At 38.9% G+C, this 21,551-nt stretch overlaps 1 protein-coding gene across 1 annotated transcript in view; it reads left to right on the top strand.

The window, feature by feature from the left end:
• The window catches only part of LOC127417862 (uncharacterized), a 197,992-nt gene that overhangs the window by 164,112 nt on the left and 12,329 nt on the right, over nucleotides 1-21,551 (top strand). The window contains exons 8-12 of the mRNA XM_051658098.1: nucleotides 5,434-5,772; nucleotides 6,451-6,684; nucleotides 9,825-9,941; nucleotides 10,025-10,041; nucleotides 13,512-13,524. Of these exons, the coding sequence (XP_051514058.1) occupies nucleotides 5,434-5,772; nucleotides 6,451-6,684; nucleotides 9,825-9,941; nucleotides 10,025-10,041; nucleotides 13,512-13,524 (720 nt within the window). The remainder of the gene's footprint in view (nucleotides 1-5,433; nucleotides 5,773-6,450; nucleotides 6,685-9,824; nucleotides 9,942-10,024; nucleotides 10,042-13,511; nucleotides 13,525-21,551) is intronic.

The following is a 21,551-nucleotide window of genomic DNA, read 5'->3' as shown; positions in this document are numbered from 1 at the left end:
GAAGGCGTTACTGTAGTTGCACCCAGCTGCATGGTGATGTTGTGTTCAACAGCAGGGTTGGCTGGAAAGACAAGGAGTTCAGTCTTGGTTGAGTTGAGTTGCAGGTGGTGCTCCTTCATCCAGGCTGAGATGTCTGCCAGGCAGGCAGAAATTCGAGCAGTCACTTGATGTGGACTATGAGGCTGAGGCAGAAAGATGTCAGAGAGAAAAAAGACAAAGATCACATGAGAATATCCATGACTTTGCCTGTCAGTATCGAGCTCTGTGTCTTATATTTAGAAACGATATGCCAGAAAAGGAGATCATACAAGCTGTTCTTCGAAATTGCAATCCAAGGCTCGCCAGTTACTTCGAGGGACAGTGAAAGATGTAGGAGAGCTGGTGAGGATTGGAACCCAGATTGAGAGAGATTTTGAAGAGTCAAGGAAATACTGGAGCAGTATTAATGCAGAGACACAAAGGAACAAGAGTAAGCACATATGTGGTGAACACACTCAGGCACCCATGGCCACTGCCAATGTCATGCAACCAGCATCACTTGAACCTCCAACCATTAAACATCAGATGAAGATGATTTCTTTGCCTGTACTCTTAAGAGGTCGGTATCTTCATGCCATGTTGGAAACAGGATGCACTTTCTCTCTAATCCAGGAATCCTTTTGGAGACAGTTGGAGTCAAAAAAGAAGTGGAAGCCAAGCAATGGACAGACATTCCGATTGGCAAATGGACAAGTGTAAACTGCATTGGTACAATCAGACTGGGAGTGTGAAGCATATGGACAACGATTCGCTATCACCTTGAATGTGATGAAAAATGACAATCTGACTTTTCCATTGATCTTGGGGATGGATTTTATGATGTCTTCTGGCATTATACTGGATTTCTCCAAAGCTGTGTACACCCTACCTTCCAAGAATGGGGGTGAGGATAGGAGTCATCCTTTCAGTTCCAATGAAGCACTTTCTTTACCTCATCTGCTCTTTTACCTTGCAGTACCTTTCCTTCCAGATTCAACAGAATCCAACCAGATAGTTCAACGAATTGTTCAAGCAGCTAATACCACCCCTGAATACAAGTCATTGCTACAGAGAATGTTGAAGGAATGGCTGACTGTATGCACCACTGACATCGGGCATACCAAGATTGTTAAACATTCTATCATTACCCACAATGAGGTACCTGTTAGGAAGAGACCATATAGGGTTTCAAGGGATAAACAACTGGTTATTAGCCAAGAAATACAAGAGATGCTGTCCAAAGGCATTATCAGACCATCTGTTTCTCCTTGGGCCTCTCCAGTGGTACTTGTGCCGAAGAAGGATGGTGGTACAAGATTCTGTGCTGATTACCGGGGCCTCAATGCCAAGACTTACTTAGACTGTTATCCCATGCCCCAAATCTTGGAAATCCTAGAGTCATTACATGGAACCTCAGTGTTCAATACCTTGGATTTAAAGAGTGGATATGGAGTCTAACAGCATTCCTAAGATGGAATTTGTTACCTCTTCTGGTCTCTGTGAATTTCTACGGCTTCCATTTGGCCTTAAAAACGCCGCCGCCTCCTTTCAAAGACTCATGGAGAAAGTGCAGAGAGACTTTAAAAGGAAACAGTGCTTCGTTTACATCGATGATATCGTGGTGTACTCCAGGAATGAAGCTGAACATCTAGTACACCTTTCCCAAGTTTTCAGTAGTCTTAAGGAAGCAGCATATACTGTGTCATTCTGAGAATGGGTTTCCAATGAGCTTTTTATGATTCTCATTGTATGTTATTTTTTGTTCTTATGATTCCACGTTTCGGGTGTTTTGGTAATTCTTTTTGCTATTTTGTCGTGTTTCCGGAAGGGTTTATTGTTTTTTTTTTTTTATATTTACTTCTCTACTAATCAATATAAAAAAAGTTTGCTTTGACATGCATTCTTAAGAATCTGGTGTGACTTTTTAACAGACAAATTTCAGTAGGTATATCCCTTTTTTTGTGTGTAGTCCTTTACTTATATATAGAGGTGAGGTGGTTATAAGATAATCGTAAATAAAACTATGAAAATTATGTCACAACATATTTCCAGAATGTTTTATGTGTTGTTATCCTTATATGCTGCTCTGTACATAAGAAGCTTTAATTTTGTCCCCAATCACTCCAACCCTTGGTACATGCATGCTCAGTTTCAGGCAGCAGCTCGAGATACTGTTCTCAGTTCAGTGTGTACTGTTGGAGTAACTGGAGCTCTGATAATAAAAAGAGTTGGCAAAAACCGGGATCATAGGATTATATACTCCGGGATATTGGCTCATTTCGAGTGGGAGTGACTGTCAGGAATGTCCAAAAGTGAGTTTTGATTGAGTAACTTGTGGATCAGTGTTGACTCGAGCCGTGAACTGTTTCAGACAATTCAGTCCGATTTTGAACTGGTTCATCCAGTTCATTAAATAGAACCGGTTCAAAAGAACGATTCGTTCACAAACCGGACATCACTAGAGAGGATCTGCACACTTATTAAAACACACACAATTCTCTCAATGGTGCTGCAGCATGGTGTTAGTAGATTGAAAAAGGTCCTGGTCAAAAGCCTACTCATTGTTCTGGCATCCATATGTATCATCACTTATTTTAGGTGGGCATACACAAAATCCTAATGAAGATACTGTATGTGGGTATACGGCATATGTCTGCATATGCCCTAGACTACATTACTGAGTAGTGGAGTATTAGTGGAGTATTAATGGAGAGGTAACAAATAGTAGAGAAATAACACCGCCCTTGCGGTGAGAGCTCTCGCGGCTGAAGCTACAGAGGTTAGTTCACTCTCCGTCTCTGTAGCGGATGTAACACGATCCTTCCGACGGGTGAATATCCGCAAAGCCGCGGGCCCAGACGGCATTCCGGGCCGCGTCATCAGAGCGTGCGCAAACCAGCTGGCTGGTGTTTTTACGGACATTTTCAACCTTTCCCTCTCTTTGTCTGTAGTCCCCACATGCTTTAAAACATCCACCATAGTGCCTGTTCCAAAGCAATCAAAAATAACTTGCTTAAATGACTGGTGTCCTGTTGCTCTGACCCCCATCATCAGCAAATGCTTTGAGAGACTAATCAGAGATTACATCTGCTCTGTGCTGCCTCTCTCTCTTGACCCATTGCAGTTTGCTTACCACAACAACCGCTCCACTGATGATGCCATTGCATCTACAATACACACTGCTCTCTCCCACCTGGAAAAAAAGAACACTTATGTGAGAATGTTGTTTGTAGACTACAGCTCAGCATTCAACACCATAGTGCCCTCCAAGCTAGATGAGAGGCTCTGGGCTTAAACAGCTCACTGTGCAGCTGGATCCTGGACTTCCTGTCAAGCAGACGCAGGGCTGTGTTCTCAGCCCACTACTGTATTCCTTGTACACACATGACTGTGTGGCAACACATAGCTCCAATGCCATCATTAAGTTTGCTGATGACACGACGGTGGTAGGTCTGATCACTGACAATGATGAAACAGCCTACAGAGAGGAGGTGCACACTCTGACACATTGGTGTCAGGAGCACAACCTCTCCCTCAACGTCAGTAAGACAAAGGAGCTTATGGTGGACTTCAGAAGAAAAGACAGAGAACACAGTCCCATCACCATCAATGGAGCACCAGTGGAGAGAGTCAGCAGCTTCAAGTTCCTGGGTGTCCACATCACTGTGGAACTCACATGGTCCATCCACACTGAAGTCTTTGTGAAGAAGGCTCATCAGCGCCTCTTCTTCCTGAGACGGCTGAGGAAGTTTGGAATGAACCGCTACATCCTCACACGGTTCTACACCTGCACTATAGAGAGCATCCTGACTGGCTGCATCTCCGTCTGGTACGGCAATAGCACCGCCCACAACCGCAAAGCACTGCAAAGGGTGGTGCAAACTGCCAGACACATCATCAGAGGTGAGCTTCCCTCCCTCCAGGAAATATATACAAGGTGTGTGAAAAAAGCTCAGAGGATCATCAGAGACTCCAGCCACCTGAGCCATGGGCTGTTCTCACTGCTACCATCAGGCAGGCGGTATCGCAGCATCAGGACCCGCACCAGCCGACTCCACGATAGCTTCTTCCCCCAAGCAATCAGACTTCTGAACTCTTGATCTCCCACGATCAAAGTACATCAGCACTGCACTTTATTACTCTTACTCTTATATCTCACACCGGACTGTCATAAATTATATTATTATTATTATATTATATTCTCTCTAAACAACTGACTGTCAACCGACAGCTGAATGTAAATACAGTACAATACTGTACATTCTATATATATATATATATATATATATACTTTTTTATATATTTTTATTTTTTATTTTTATTGAATAATGTATCTATATAGTGCATATTGTATACTGTACAGTGTATGTTATTATTTGTATACTGTTGAGTGTAATTATGTGTATATCAGATGTTTAAATTGTGTTGTGTTAATTTGATGTTATTGTAAATTGGTATATGTCTCATCACTGTCACGACTGCTATGTTGATCAGAACTGCACCCAAGAATTTCACACACCATTGCACTTGTGTATATGGCTGTGTGACAATAAAGTGATTTGATTTGATTTAAGTATTACAGTAATGTGGCTTTTCCACTGCACGGTACAGCTCAACTCTGCTCGCTTTTTGGGGGTTTTCCACTGTGGATAGTACCTGGTACCTGGTACTTTTTTAGTACCACCTCAGTTGAGGTTCCAAGTGAGCCGAGCCGATACTAAATGTGACGTCAAAACCCTGCAATTCACTGATTGGTCCGGGAGAATCGTCACTACCAGCGTCACTGGATTTGCGACATGGGACATCAACCCGCTAGTTTTAAAGTTAGCAACAGCGATAGCAGTATCATTTGTTCATGCGACTTTCGAATTGTAAAAAGAAATGGCTGTGCGCAAAACCATGCCGTGGTCAATAAACGAGGTGCAGACGTTCCTCTCTTTAGTAGCCGAGCAGAGGATCCAACGAGAGCGGGATGGGGCGACGCAACTATGACGATCAGCCTATAATCCCACCCACGTTGAGGCTGCACTAAACTGCAGTGGAAAAGCAATCTCAGAAAAATAAAGTGAGCAGAGTCGAATCGAACCGTAATGTGCAGTGGAAAAGTGCCAAAATATGTGAGTGAAAGTGTGTTAGTGTTGAGTGTCTGTGTTTATGGTGAAGATTATTTGAGAGGAATGAACTGAGATCAGATAAACTGTCTGTCTGAAATGTTTCTTCTGTACAACTTTAATTCTGTGAATATTTTTGTAATATGTGATTTCTTATATGAGTAAATGTGATATTAATTTATGATGAGAGTTATTTATAACCAGTAAGTGTCACACACATAATCCTTACAGTGTTTTTTGTTAAAATAATGTTCAGATGTTGATGATGTTGGTATATTTCAGTGTTTGTGTTTGTGTTCTTCAGGTGTGGAGATGTTCTGCAGGTTTAATCAGACAGATCCCTGTTACGCAGCTCTGGGACACAAACTCTATCTGCAGATGGTGACGGATGCTCGAGATCAAGACCTGGAGTTATATAAGTGGATCGATAATGGGAAAGAGAAAGTTTTTAGAGTAAAGAATAAGAAAGAGAAGAAGAATGAAACACATAAGTCCATTAGAAACAGATCTGAGTTTATCTTTAATAATGGGACTCTGATTATAAACAATATGATCAGAACAGATTCAGGGACATACACATTAGAGCTCTATAACTCAGACGGCTCACAGACACATGCTGTAAATCTTTCAGTGATTGTTGAAGGTACAGTAAATCTCTCATCAGAATAATTACAATCTCACTTTCTCCACAGATCTCACTCTTATTCACATAAAATAGTGTCATATTTGTGAGTTTTCATTCATGTAGTTCTCTGTGGAATGTTTGTACTCCATTGATTAAGACGATCTTCAAAATAAAATACTAGTGTACTGCTTACTATATACTGCACAGTGTACACTGTATTCTATTTAAACAAAAAACAGAATGTGAAACAGAATGCAATATTTCACGTTTCAAACAGTAGTACTGTACGCTACACTGTTGTCACATGACCTCACTATGTCACATGTTTAATTCAGCAAGTGACATCCAGTTATTATCTCAGAAAATAATTATAGTTATTTTGATATTTAATCCAGTTTTGTGTGAAAATGCTTTAACTCTTGTCTGATCAATTAATGATTCTAGAGAATGATCAAATCATGACTGATATTTCTCCTGACTGATTCATCAGAATGGAAATGAAATCTCAAGTCGAGTTAATCGTATTGTTTCATTCTGCACATATTGACAAATGTAGCAGATCATCAGGGTTTTCATCATATAGAAAACTGTTCAGAAGAGAACACATAATGCACATTATAAAAATAGTTTGAGTAGTATAGACGTTATTCTGAACCTTGTGTTTGTCATGTGACTGTACTGTGTCCCTCCCTCCAGCTCCTATTGGCTCAGTGGAAGTGTCAATCAATTGCTGGTCCAGTGGGGAGAAGCGAGCGTCCTGCTCCTCTGAGGGGGATCAGCTCATCTTCAGCTGGACTCTGAATGGACAAGAACTGGAGGATGGAAATAACACCATTAATCTGGATGAGGAAACTTCTGGAAACCTCACCTGCACTGTGAACAACTACGTCAGTAAAATAAAGAAGAATACTAGTGTAAACTGTCCTTATGGTGAGTTTAATTCTGTTAATCAATAGATATATCTATGAATAGATAAACATTGTAATTTCGTGATTCTTTCTCAATATACAGTATATATACACTACCGGTCAAAAGTTTTGAAACACTTGGCTGAAATGTTTCTCATGATCTTAAAAATCTTTTGATCTGAAGGCGTATGCTTAAATGTTTGAAATTAGTTTTGTAGACAAAAATATAATTGTGCCACCATATTAATTTATTTCATTATAAAACTAAAATATCATTTAAAAAATTTTTTTTTTGAAATTGATGACTTGGACCAAATAAGAAATAAAAGCAGCCAATAAGTGCCCAACATAGATGGGAACTCCTTCAACACTGTTTAAAAAGCATCTCAGGGTGATACCTCAAGAAGTTGGTTGAGAAAATGTCAAGAGTACATGTCTGCAAATTCTAGGTAAAGGGGGACTACTTTGAAGATGCTAAAATATAACACAGTTTTGAGTTATTTTGGATTTTGTATAGTCACAACAAAATTCCCATAGTTCCATTTATGTTATTCCATAGTTTTGATGACTTCACTATTATACAAAAATGTGAAAAAAAATAAAAAATATATTATAATAAAGAATGAGTAAGTGTTTCAAAACTTTTGACCAGTAGTGTGTGTGTATGTGTGTGTGTGTGTGTATATGTGTGTATATATATATATATATATATATATATATATATATATATATATATATATATATATATATATATATATATATATATATATAATATACACACACACACAGTGTATATATATTCTGTTGTTGTAGTTCTAAGCATTTATATACCAAAAAATATATCCATGAATTTAGTTTTGTTATGTAGTTCATGAGATTGGACTCAGAGTGCCGCTGTTGGTCAGTGTGTGACAGTTTAGAGAGCAGATTTGCAGCAGTTCCACCCCCATCATCTCCATATTATTAGAGAGAGAGAGACGGAAGCTGAGCACACAGTCTGAAGAGGAGGAGAGATAACGCAAATCATGGGGAGAGTGAATTGAATGTATTTTTCCTTAAATTACAGGCATTTATTTTAGTTCTTCTTATTTTGGATATGTACATGGTTTCCTACAGGTCTTCTTGGTTTATTTAGTAGGATTCCACATTAATCTTCGTGTTGTGGTCTTCTGGAATATGTCGGACAGAACAATGGCGCGGCAAGTACTGCTGTTTTTTTGGTTTCTCTCTCTCAGTTCAGCTCTCGGGCAGGTCAGTTACTCCATTCCTGAGGAAATGGCGAAAGGCTCTTTAGTCGGTAACATAGCGCAGGATTTGGGTTTAGATTTAAAGAGACTGAAATCGGGTAAAGCCCGTATTTATACAGGAGACAGCGCTGAATACATCGAGCTGAATAAAGAAAGAGGAGTCCTCCTTATCAAAGAGAGAATAGACCGAGAGGCGCTATGCGGACAGACAACGCCTTGCGCACTACATCTACAGATTATTCTGGAGAACCCAAATGAGGTCTACCGAATTACAATTGAAATTACGGATATAAACGATAATGCCCCAAGCTTTGTGAGTACAGAGAAACGATTTGAGATTAGCGAATCAGCCATTGTGGGAACAAGATGTGTTTTAGAAAAAGCAATTGACCAAGACATCGGTATAAATGGGCTCCAGAGCTATTCTTTGACTCCTACGAACAATTTCATTCTAAAAATTCACAGTCAAGGGGACGGAAGTAAAAAAGTAGAAATGATTCTACACAAACCGCTTGACCGAGAGTACCGGGAACATATGTCTTTGTTATTAACTGCAGTGGATGGTGGTGTACCTGTGTTGTCAGGGACCGTCCAGATACATGTCGTTGTTCTTGATGTAAACGATAATTCACCTGTTTTTAGTAAATCAATCTATAAAGCAACTATAAAAGAAAATTCGCCCGTTGGCACATCACTTATTTCAATTAGTGCATCTGATAATGACAAAGGAACAAATGGTCTTATAACCTATTCGATTTCAAATGTCGCTGATCGAATGTCTGAGCTGTTTCATATTGATGAAAAAGGTGACGTAACATTGGTCGGAAAAATTGACTATGAACATGCAAAGCACTACCAAATTTACATTAAAGCTACAGACAATGGCGGGCTTTCCGGTTCTTGTAAAATCCTCGTGGTTGTTATTGATGTAAATGATAACGCACCTGTTATTGGGGTGATGTCAGAATCTGTCTCCATAGCGGAGGACTCATCACAAAGTACTGTGATTGCCATAATCAGTGTTAATGATTCAGATTCCGGCAGTAACGGACAGGTGCAGTGCAGTGTTAATGAATATATTCCTTTTACAATCAAATCAGCGTCTAATGGATTTTATAGTATTGTGACAGATGGTGATTTAGATCGGGAGAGAGAGTCTGAGTATAACATCAGTGTGACGTGTGCTGATAAGGGCATGCCCTCTCTCTCCAGCAGCGTCACTCTCTCCTTACAGATATCAGATGTGAATGATAACGCGCCTGTCTTTGACAAGAGCTCATATGAGGCCTCTGTTCAAGAAAACAACACACCGGGTCTTTCCATATTCACAGTCAGAGCCAGAGACGCAGATTTTAACCAGAATGCCCGTGTGTCTTACATACTGGAGGACTCCTCGGTTAACGGAGTGCCCGTCTCCTCGTTGGTGTCCGTTAGTGCTGATAGTGGAGTCATACATGCAGTGCGATCTTTCGATTACGAGCAGATCAAAGATTTTCAGTTCCACGTAAAAGCGCAAGACGGAGGTTCCCCTCCTCTCAGCAGCAACGTGAGTGTGAAAATAATTATTCAGGACCAGAATGGACTAGAACTGGAGGATGGAAATAACATTCATCTGGATGAGGAAATTTCTGGAAACATCATCTGCACTGTGAACAACCATGTCAGTCAAGGACAGAAAAACACTAGTGTAAACTGTCCTTATGGTGAGTTTAATTTTGTTAATCAGTAGATATATCTATGAATAGATAAACATTTTAGTACCATGATTCTTTCTCAAGAAATGATCTGTTTAATCAAAACATCAAATGAGTCAAAAAACGATTTTATTTGAATTTACTCATTCAGCATTTCAGAGACCACTTAGATAGATAAGTGACTGATTGATTGATTGATTGTGTATCTTGTGTTTGTGTAGTTGAGCGTTCAGTGTCTGTGGTGTTTGTGGTGGTGTGGAGTTTGGAGATGATGTTTCTGTTGACTCTGTTAGGAGGTTTTCACATCTACATCACATACTGCAGCACACACACATCAGGTGAGACACATTTATCATCATCATGATGCATTTCACATGCAAATATTAACAAAGTGAAGATGATGATAATGTGATGTTTTTAGGAAAGAAACAGGAAATCGCTCTATAGATCAAAACTGAGAATGACAAGATTTAGACAACGACATCAACACAGAACAGAAGATTCATGAGAGAAACAGCAGATTTCATGAAAATGTCTTGATTTTGTATCGACTTGAGACTCATTTTATTTTTGTGTTGAATGAACTATCTGTGTTTTATTTCATTATATTCATCTGCTTCTGTTCAGTCATGATGATTCACTTGTCAGAATGATTCCTCTGAATGGGAATGGGTAATGAAAGATTATCATCCACTTCAAAATGTAATGCCTTTAAACTTTGATGCCTCCAAACTTATTTCAAACTTTTTTTTTTATTTGTATATAATTTTTAATTCATCCTAACAGCCATTGTAGCCAAGTACATTCAAAATGTTTAGTGAAATAAAAATATACTTAAGAATAATGAATTCATGTTTTCCACTAATTGAACACAAGGAAGAATGACATTTAATTTATACTATGATAAATATATTTTCTATGCACCAATACAGTAATAAAAAAGCAATATTTACCTGCATGTATTTAAAAAAAATATATATATATATTTTTTTTGTGAATGAACAGGGTGTGTCAAAGTAAAACTTCACTCACTTATATTTGGGAACCCATTTGTTCTTGTCATTTTTATGACCCAACAATTATTAATTATTTTCCAGTTCAGTTTATTATTATAATATAATACTGAATTATTATAATTATTTTAATTTGTTTTATTCAACAGTAATTTAATTCTCTCATACTTCACCTTCACCTAGGGCTTTTATTTTGACGGCTGATAGTGCACTACAGTGTCCATTTATATTGTTCATCAAGATCCTCATTACAAAATCTGGTGAAACACTATCACCGCCTCTATTTCGGTGAAACTGTGTCACATTTTTAGATTTGTATAATAACTTGAAGCAGCATCAAATGTTTGGAATATCGTGAATGCCTTCATAATGCACGTGAACTGCACCGAGATGGTTGAAAACAGCGTATCTGCACCCCTTGAACTTTTCACACTCCTTTTTGACCCCCCTTCAATTCCATTCTCTCACAAGCCTTTTCTCTCCAGCGTTCTCTCAGCTTAAAAAGTAACTTCAAAACAATTCTCCTGCTGAACATATTGAGTTCTTGCATACAGTAAAGATCATCCTTGGTGTTGCAACATGAACACATAAACAATGAATATGTTTGTAGACCTCGTGCATCCTCAGTCTTTATGGTTGGCATTCCTAAGTCTTTCTCCATGTATGTGTAACGGTAGCCAGCTGGTAGTGTTGTGCAGTGTGTGTAAACCTCACTCCCCTGCCCTCAAGAGATGCACTGGCAACTGACGCGAGAGGCTGTAGCCTTTAGCCACCTTGTTAGCGCGCCTGACTCCCATGCCAGAGACACCAGTTTGAATCCTGCTTGAAGTGGGTCGAGCAGGACCGGTTACATATGCAGTAGCCACCTTGTATTAATTTCCAAAGTGCTCCTTTAACAGATGTTTGTGTAACCCTGGTATAAGTAAGTACACACTAGGTTCGGTTGAATAAATATATATATATGGAAGTCTGAAAACCCCAATTCAACAATTCACCTTAGGAAGAGTTGGAATCAGAAACAACAATTACTTGCATACAAAAATATAACTTGTATTATTTGAACAACAAATAATATAACAATACAATAACCAAGTGTGTGTGTGCGGTATCAGTGTACGTGTATCACTATATGAATTAAGGATCACCAGTCTGTCCATTCAGTTCACGTTGCTGAGCTCAGATTAGTTGCTCAAGTTCACAGGGAGTAAAATTCCTTTTGGTTCAACATCAAGCAAATGTTCTAGCAGGGAAAATCCATAGATTGTAATTGTACAGTCCTACTGAAATACTGGATGCAAGGGCACTCTGCACAAATCAATTGAAGATCACCAAATTCAAACTGGGTGGCTCGCCATCTTCTATCCAGAAGAGAGAATTCAAGGGAAAACCAAAAACCTGGCCAAGATTTAATGTTCTTTCATTCTTGAAATCAACAAAAATACAAATAGCAATTCTCCTGCACCCCTTTCTGATACATATGCTCCGTTTTTAACTCTTTCAAACAGCAACACAATTTCGCTAAGATTTTTGCAGCTTAATCTTCTCTTACAGCTCATAATCTTTGTCTCAATCTAAGGATAAGGACCAAAGAACAACATAAGGACCAAAGAAACGAGCAGATAGAGCAGACGCTGGAACGGGCAACAGCACAAGCACTTTATCACCAGGCAGAAAAGATCAAGCAACCGCTTTCCGATCATACAAGGCTTTCATTCCAGTCTGTGCTGCAGCTAGAGACTCTTTGGCAAGAGAACAGGCAGTATGTAATCAGTCTCGAAACTTACTAACATACTCCAATACATTAGTTTCGGGTTTCGAATACACCTCTAACATCTGTTCTTTTAGGAGTTTTAAAGGTCCTCTAACAGTATGACCAAACACAAGTTCTGCTGGACTAAACCCCAAAGACTCTTGTACTGTTTCGCGCACAGCAAACAGAACCAAAGGAACTCCCTCATCCCAATCCCTACCTATCTCCAGGCAGTATTTACGCAACATCGATTTCAGAGTCTGATGAAAGCGTTCCAGTGCGCCCTGACTTTTGGGACGGTACGCACTGGTAACTCGATTTATGGAGAGAGAATTCATTACTTGTACAAACAATTCTGTACCTTGATCTGTCTGTATAGTCTTAGGCAGTCCAAATGTGGAGAAGAACTTAACCAGCGCTTGAATAATAACAGATGCAGTGATTTTTCGTAAAGGAATTGCCCCAGGAAATCTAGTAGCCACACACATCATATTAAGCAAAAACTGATTTCCCGATCTAGTCTTAGGCAACGGACCAACACAATCCACTATTATGTGTTCAAAAGGTTCTCCAATCACCGGAATAGGAGAGAGTGGCACAAGGGCAATCCCCTGATTCGGCTTCCCTACGAATTGACAGGTATGACAGGTACGACAGTACTGGGCCACATCTTTTTTCAACCCTGGCCAAAAGAAATGCCTCAATATCCTATAGTAGGTCTTTGTAACTCCCAAATGACCAGACAGCTGATGATCATGGGCAAAACACATGTTGACGATAAGAGGAAGGAACAACAATTTGGTATACAATATTCCAGTCCAACGCTTGATCAGCGTTAGCACACCACTTTCTCATCAGCAAGTCATTTTCAATAAAGAAAGCAGTTTTCTTAACTCTAGCAACATCTGGAGAGACCACAGAAGCAATGGATTTCGTAAGAGACTAATCTTTCTGAACAGCAATAATCTGCGCATGAGTAACTGATAGCTTCAGGGAGTCAGTGTCTGAATTTTCTGAGTGTGACTTCGGAAATGAAACACTTTCTGAGAGATTGTTATTAGCAAAATCATGAGCAAATATTGAATCTGACAAACTCACCACATCACCCATTTTCCGTGACTGAGCATGTGTGACTGTGCATGCAGAAAGAACATCAGGGTATGTGCTAGACAGTTCTGTTGACTCACAAAACATCTTCGGCTTGTCAAGGACTTCTAACAACGGCATCACTTTTCCACCTGCCAGGTCATTCCCAAGAATGAAATCTAACCCCTTTACAGGAAGTGCTGGCCTTACAGCAACTTTCACAAATCCAGTTATTAGTTCACTTTGCAGATGTATACAATGCAATGGCACTTTTATGAACCCCATTTCAATTCCTTGCACTATTACACTAGAACCACAGGAAGTTTCATAAGAACAGCTAGAGACTTCTCTGTACATGTCAGTGAAAACATTTTTGTGTGTTAACAAAAATTTGTCAGATAATACTGCTGCTTGTGACAATGAGGTTACCTTTTGGTCATTAAGATAAACCACCACACACTCAGGCAAACACCCTTTAAATTCTTCAAGCAATACCAACTCCCTTAATGACTCATAACCATCAACTTTACTTGAGGTACTCCATTTTTCAAATAAAATCCCTTTCTCCCTTCGAACTCCACATAAGTCTGGTTAGTATTTTTTTATGACTTCTGAACCTCTGTCAGTATGCCTCGGGAACCAGCTCATAAGCACGGAGAATAGTGGATTTCACTGACTCATATTTCAAACTCTCCTCCAAAGAAAGTGTAGTGCATACCTCTTGAGCCTTTCCTATTAATTTGCACTGTAGCAAAACAGACCAAACATCCTTCGGCAAATGAAGAGCTGAAGCGATGCGCTTAAACGCACTAAAATATGTATCTACCTCTGTGGCAGCAGGGCAGTGGTCAAGCGTCCATCCGGAGAGAGAAAAAGCAGTAAGGGCACTTGCACCTTAGCTAGATTATGTGTAACACCTGTCTGTAATTCCAGTGAGCATGGGGAGAGTGGCATATAAGTAGCCACACCGCCAGCAGAGAGAGAGAAAGAGAGAGTCTGGCACAAGGAAGGCCACGGTGCTCCTGAAGCTGTTGCGTTTAATCTGTTGTGTTTTGTGAAGTTGTGAAGCATTGAAGTGGCCTATTAAAAGTCTTACCTGAGCCTGGAAAACCTGCTTCCCTGTGTTCTCCTTCCTTTCTTCTGTGAAGTTGTGTTGCAACCTCTGATTCTCTAAATTGACAGAAGATGAATCACCTATGGAGGCACATTAGAGACCTGACCTCGGCTAGGCTGCACAACCGAGCCAGCAACAACCTTCTATGCCTCTAACTCAAGCTGTCTAAGCTTCACCTGCTTATCAGCTTCAATCTCAAGCCTGTGTATCTCTAAACGTAGCTCTAATTCAGCCTGGTGCATCCAAGTTTTTTCCTGTGCCTCATACTGTAAATGAGCAAGACGGACTTTCAGTCGTGCCCCCTCTCGTGACCCAGTGGAAACAGGAGAAAACGGTTCAAAGGGCGGTAAGCCGGCCTTGGCGTCAGCCTCGGCACCTGCTCTATCCTCCCGTTTGTCCACATCATCCCCAAAACTTGAATGCTCCACGCCAGCACCAGGTAGCTCTACATCTCTGCCAGTCTCCTCACCACTAGCTCCAGATAAAGAGAGAACATTAAGCTCTACTAACCTCTGCAGAATTATGCTCTTGATATCTTTCTTAAGAGCCTGCCTCCCAACCTGAATGTGATAGTGTTCTGCTATCAACAACAGATCCTGCTTCCTACACAGATCGATCTGTTCTTTGGAGGGACTACTAATAAAGCTTTGTAAATTGAACAGAGCCATCACTGTTAACTACAATCCACACTATAACACTGCCTCACATAGACATGCTACTATCACAACCCTAGACCAACGAAATGGCAATTTACCACCAACACACAAAATAATCCTTCCAGGACATGGTTCTTCAAGATATAGATATTTGTATATTTATTTGAATATCCCGGACGAGCCCCCATAAATGTTACGACCCCTGTGCCTCATTAAGTTGTCAGTTCAAACAAAACCACAATAAAGAAATAAAACAGGTCTTCAGCGTTAGAAACGCCAATATCTAAACTATTCTACCTGATCCCAAAAACATCAAAAGTATAGGGGTTGGCACTCACTCCTAACCTAGGATGTCTAATACAAATAACAGTCTACATGATGCATAGTGTATGGCACATGACATCTTACCTGTCCACTTTTCCACTCTGGTTAGAAGAGCAGCGAGTTATATAAATAACACCAACGAAAAGTCACATAAATAGCGAATGGTAACGAGTGACTAAGTCAGTACACAAAATGAACATGCAGAGTCACAATGAGCCAGTGACAATACACACAACCAGGAGCTAACAGGCAAAGCTGTCATCAATCGAAAAAGCTACAAACACATGAATTCAACCAGCTTTTAAAGGGTAGGAAGTGCCATCCAATGGTGGAGAGTGGAGATGATGTCATCAGGGTAATGAAGATTGGCAGCTCAGAGAACCAATAATAGCAACCTAATTAGAGAGTGTGAAAGAGAAGAAAACAGAGAGGAAAGAAAAACAAGCATGCATACACATACATAGGGACGTAACACATACATATTCAAGCAAACTCAATGTATACCATCAAGTCAAGGATTCTTGCACATCTTGCAGTTCTAAGGATTAACTCTGATTGGTTACATTTCTTTAAACAACGCCTAGGATGGAAAAGTAAATTTTGACCCTATATCAGGGATGTGCACAGGGGGGTGACTACAGTGGCCCAAGCCACTGCCCCTTTGCCCTCCTGGGCTGAGGTGCGCTTTTGACGATTTGCATATATTTTCTTTTATTCACAGCATCAAAGCGATTTATATATTATGAACAGTACAATACTGTCTTCATGATTTTTTTTTAATTATTATTATTATTGTTGGTTTGTGTAAAAATGCACTAGATGGCCAACTTCAGATGTTGTGTCACGTGTCTTTTTTGCAGTGCAGCAAATCAGGACTTAGTAGCGACGGGCGAAGAGGAGACACTTGAGTTTGAGCAGGTCCAAATGTGTCAAATATTCATATTGATTAGTATTGACATTGCTTGAGCTGGCCCAAATGTGTTAAAAACTTTCATAAGGTGAACGATCAGACCGCAGAGATAATGTAAGTCTCTAAAAATGTTTGTTGTTATTTAAACTTAAATGAAGGCTGTCCAATAACCATAACTGCTGCACAGCTAATCATAACATTGTAATATAAATGATAAAGAATGATAAAGATAATGTGAGCCCTGAAATTGTTGCTGAACTGAATATATGAAGAAAGCTGTCTGCTACAATTGACTGTTTATTAAAGTATATACACATATAAAGTCTTTGTCAGTCTTATAAATATAAATAACAGTGAACACTGTGATAATAACAATTAGGTAAATAACACCAGGTCAGCATATTAGACATCACATTATGCTGTGCATATTGTTTATGTTCAAGTTGTGTGTTGCACACTGTTTATAGAACCATGCCTTCAAAAAAAAAGAAGATTGAGACAGAGAGAGAAAGTGAAGAGGGAGGCTGCTAAAGGGAGTGTTTCTTTGCTAAGCTGGATTCAAAGCACCAGAAAGCAAGCAGGTGTATCATGATGAAAACATATAGCAAAAGATCCTTCACACTGTCTTCAGTAAAGTATTTTTTCTTCAGAATCATTTTGCCATTGGAGGAATAATGTATAACTTTGCGTTTAAATGTAAAGCATATTTTAAGTAAAACTAATATTAATATTAGTATACAGAATGAAAAACAGATATACATTATTCTATATACGTATATATAGGCTCCGGGTCAGAGAATGAGGGAGAGTCTTCTGAGTATTAGGAGTCAGGTATCCTGGTGAGAGGATTTTAGTAACTTACTGTAAAGTGACATAAAACTAGAGTTTACTAAGGAGTAAGATAGACATGGAAATCTTCCAATAAAACAGTTGTTATGACAGAAACAACAACGGTAGTAGTTTTAGCATTAAACCTGATTGTTAACAATATGCCCTTTTTTCTCAGTTTGAGCCACGGCCCTGCCCTATAAGATTCTGATTGTGTGTGTGAATGTACCACAATTCTTTATGCTTTATGCTATACACACACACACACACACACACACACACACACACATCAGCAGAATCAGTCAACAACTCTCTAAAATGTCATTCTAATACCTTAAGGGATTAATAATCAATTTAACATCTACACATTATTATCATAAATATAATGTATTCAGAAACATAATCAATGATGAATTCTTCCCTGATAGTCTTTGATTTAGCAGCAAGTGTCATAAGTGCAGCCCTCTTTGCCTAAATATGTGCCGATAAAGTAGAAAACTACATTACTACATTCAGTGGCAACATTTGGCACATTTGAAACATCAGAAACACCATCATCATTATTCACATCAACAACCATTTCAGATGTTTTCTGATATTTCACAGTTTTTGAGTTAATGTAATGTCTTCCCATTAAAGTCAAGAGTGACTTGATAAAAGCAGTGAGCAAATATTTAACTCTTGAAGAAAGTTCAGTCAGTGGATTGCACGTCTTTCTTTCTTTCTTTTTTCAAGAGAATAAAACACATATCATCTCAGTTCAGTTTTCTTGAATTTCGTAGTCCAACTCAAGTTTTCCTTGCATATTTCTCATAACTCTTAAGATGTTCACATAACACTTTACATGATTGATGAGACACACTAAACACGTTAGACACAACACTGTCTATAACACCAGACCACATTTAAATCAAGCTGTAGTTCTTGTTTTTTTCCTGCAGATCTCGCTGTAATCCATCATCTCTTTATGAGCTCTAAACAGTTGGAGAATCCATGAGTTTTTTAGTTTTTGTTTGTTTGTTTGTTATTTTGTTTCATGCAAACAATAGAAGAAAAATGCCAGGTGTATGCACAGGAAAACATTCAATTATGTATTATAATGTCTATAACAGTATTAAGATTACAGAGTGAAATGTTTTTTAGGGTTTTGGAGTTGCTGGAGATAGCAAGAGTGTCCAGATAGGATTTTAAATCCTTACAAAAATAGCAAAATTGGGCTTGACATATGTGTTGAGAACCCATGAGTGTCAGGTTAAATATATTGTAGATTGATGGCAATAGTTAGTGTCCCTAATTCTCTCTCTCTCTCTCTCTCTCTCTCTCTCTCTCTCTCTCTCTCTCTCTCTCTTTCTGCAGATGTTTTGACTGAATCAGAATAAAATTAATAATGGAAACATCATCACAAACGAACTGAATTAGAAGAAGCTATTATAAACCAGCCCACTTTCATAATGTAACAGTGACAATATTTATACCTGAACTACCAATAAAATATTTAAATGTCTTGATGATTTAATCAATAAAGAAAACACTTTTGCACATTTGCATGTTTTTGAAAAAGTATGTGACAGAGAAATACAACTTGCTGCTTCTGTCTCTCATATTGTAAAAGTCTATAAGTGTGAACCGCAACTCTGTCATCCTTCTTTATGAGGAAACTTCCTCTTTCCTGAGAGAAACTGTGAGATATTTGCTGATGTGTGAGTCCAGTGTCAGTAGAAGTTTGTGTCTGTCAGAGTGAAGACGCTCCATGAGACTCAGAACACAGACTGACAGAACTCCAAACACTCATAACACAATCTGAAGCAGCATTCACACTCGACTCTTCTGGAAACTGGACATCAGAGAAATGCTGTTCATCTTTGGACTGCTGCTGCTGCTGATACCAACTGATACATGTGAGTCAACTTTCAGATCAAACTCATGATGATTTTAAATCACGGATGAATTTCAGACAAAGAAACATGTTATTATTACATTTGCAGTTGTTGGGGCTTCGTTCAGGAGCGGGTTTGGTTATTAGCAATAATGAATAATTATCATAGATAATTATTAATTATTAAAATCAATAGAACATTGATTAGAATCAACATTAGCTTATTAATCCTTCAAATCAACAATCATCAAAGATAACTATCAATTATCAAAATCAATAGAATATTAATCAGGATTAATATTGCCAGGGCACCAACCTGGAATCAGGGACTAATAACCAGACAGTATAACAGTCTCTATATAAGATTGTTCTCTTATGAAAGTTGACGTCCAGAGAAAATCGACATTCAAATGGTAAACAATGAAGGCTTGAATCCGAGCACTGACATCCCCTGCCAGCCCTTGGCACAGGTGCATGCAGAACAATACTAAAACACTTCTCTTTAAAGTAGAACAAAGTTTATTGATGCAGTAATATCAATTAATAATCAATACAATGCAGTCGATAAACTTCCGACTTCCAGCTACAAACTAAACAGTAACATGATTACATAATGTAACAAATAAGCCTATAATATATGAGAGGAAATGTGTGTGTGTGTGTGTGTGTGTGTGTGTGAAGGAGAGATAGAGTGCACAAAATGGCGGACGTGGCTCTTATGGAGAGTACGTCACACAAGGTTTCCGGCTACAATGTGGCCACCAATGTGGGCGGAGAGACTTTTTAATGGCGTCTGCCCGTTTAACACGTGTCTCCGATGGTACAATAACTTTGGGAGAAAGCTGGGCTCTACCGCCAAGTTATCTGTTTGCCAAATGTGTGTGCGGGTATTTTTGTGAGGGGTCATGTGTGTGTGCGGTTAGTACGAGAGAGAAAGAACAGGGCGACGTTGTTTAATTTTGGTGCCGTTTGTCTTTGAGTGTACCTACAGGCCTCAGTCAGGCTTATGACCATGTGTAGGTCTGCCTTTGTCTCCTATCTGAGCACATGAGGCCCAATACAGTGATGTAGTAATAGTGTTTTCTAGTCCTATCAGTGTATATTAGTGGCAGTGGTGTAGTAGTGTCTGAAGAGGTGGGCATACTGTGAATTTATGAAGGACCCCCCCATGTATTTATTTACAGTACATATGTAAAATGTGTAAGAAATATATTTTTCTCATAAAAAAAGTTCCACATGAACTTACTAAATGCATACCAGGGTAAGTTTCTTGCTGACATGGTGTAGAGTACACTACTAAGAACCATGATATGGTAACTTGCAGGGGTGGAAAGAGTATTGAAAAATAATACTGAAGTAAAAGTACTTTTACTCGCTTTTAAAATACATCACTTATCTATGATACTGTAAACACTACATGAATCTGATTTTAAAAAATAAATAAAAGGGTGACATGATTACAGAAATGAAAAGATGAAAGTTATTTTCAATATCATAATGTATGAAACAACTATATTAAAATCAGTTTATGTGTAGAGTCTAAATTTCCCTTAATGCTGACTGAGAGAGTTATTGTTGTGCAGAAAATATGAAAAAAAAAAAAGAAAACACTAAAAAAGCAGGGTCTCTTGGCGCATTATGTCTGCACAATAGAGGGGGTAGAGCAGTTGTTTGGTACAGGGGCCACATCGGGCTTTAAAGGACTAATTCACACAAAAATGAAAATTCAGTCATCATTTACTCACCCTCATACCATCCCGGATGTGTATGACTTTCTTTCTTCAGCAGAACACAAATGAAGATTTTTAGAAGAATAGCTCTTTTGGTCCATACAATGCAAGTGAATTGGTGTCAACATTTTGAAGCTCCAAAAGGTCAACATAAAAGTAGCCTAATCCATAAGACTCCAGTGGTTAAATCCATGACTTCAGAAGTGATATGAGAGGTGTGGGTGAGAAACAGATCAATATTTAAGTCAATTTCTGCTAGAAATGCTCCTCCCTGCTCAGTCAATCTCCACTTTAACTTTCACTTTCTTCTTCTTTTGTTTTTGGTGATTCACATTCTTCATGCATGTCGCCGTCTACTGGGCAGGGAGAATAATTTCTAGCAAAAATGGACCAAAAATATTGATCTGTTTCTCACCCACACCTATCATATAACTTCTGGAGTCATGGATTAAAACACTGGAGTCATATGGATTACTTTTATGCTGCTTTTATGTGATTTTTGGAGTGTCAAAATTTTGGCATCCATTCACTTGTATTGTATGGACCTACAGAGCTGAGATATTCTTCTTAAAATCTTCATTTGTGTTCGGCAGAAGAAAGAAAGTCAATACACATCTGGGATGGCATGAGGGTGAGGAAATGATGAGAGAATTTTCATTTT

The sequence above is a fragment of the Myxocyprinus asiaticus genome, chromosome 27 (genome assembly GCF_019703515.2).
Source record: "Myxocyprinus asiaticus isolate MX2 ecotype Aquarium Trade chromosome 27, UBuf_Myxa_2, whole genome shotgun sequence".
Lineage (NCBI taxonomy): Eukaryota > Metazoa > Chordata > Actinopteri > Cypriniformes > Catostomidae > Myxocyprinus > Myxocyprinus asiaticus.
This window is presented reverse-complemented; position numbering and strand designations above follow the sequence as displayed.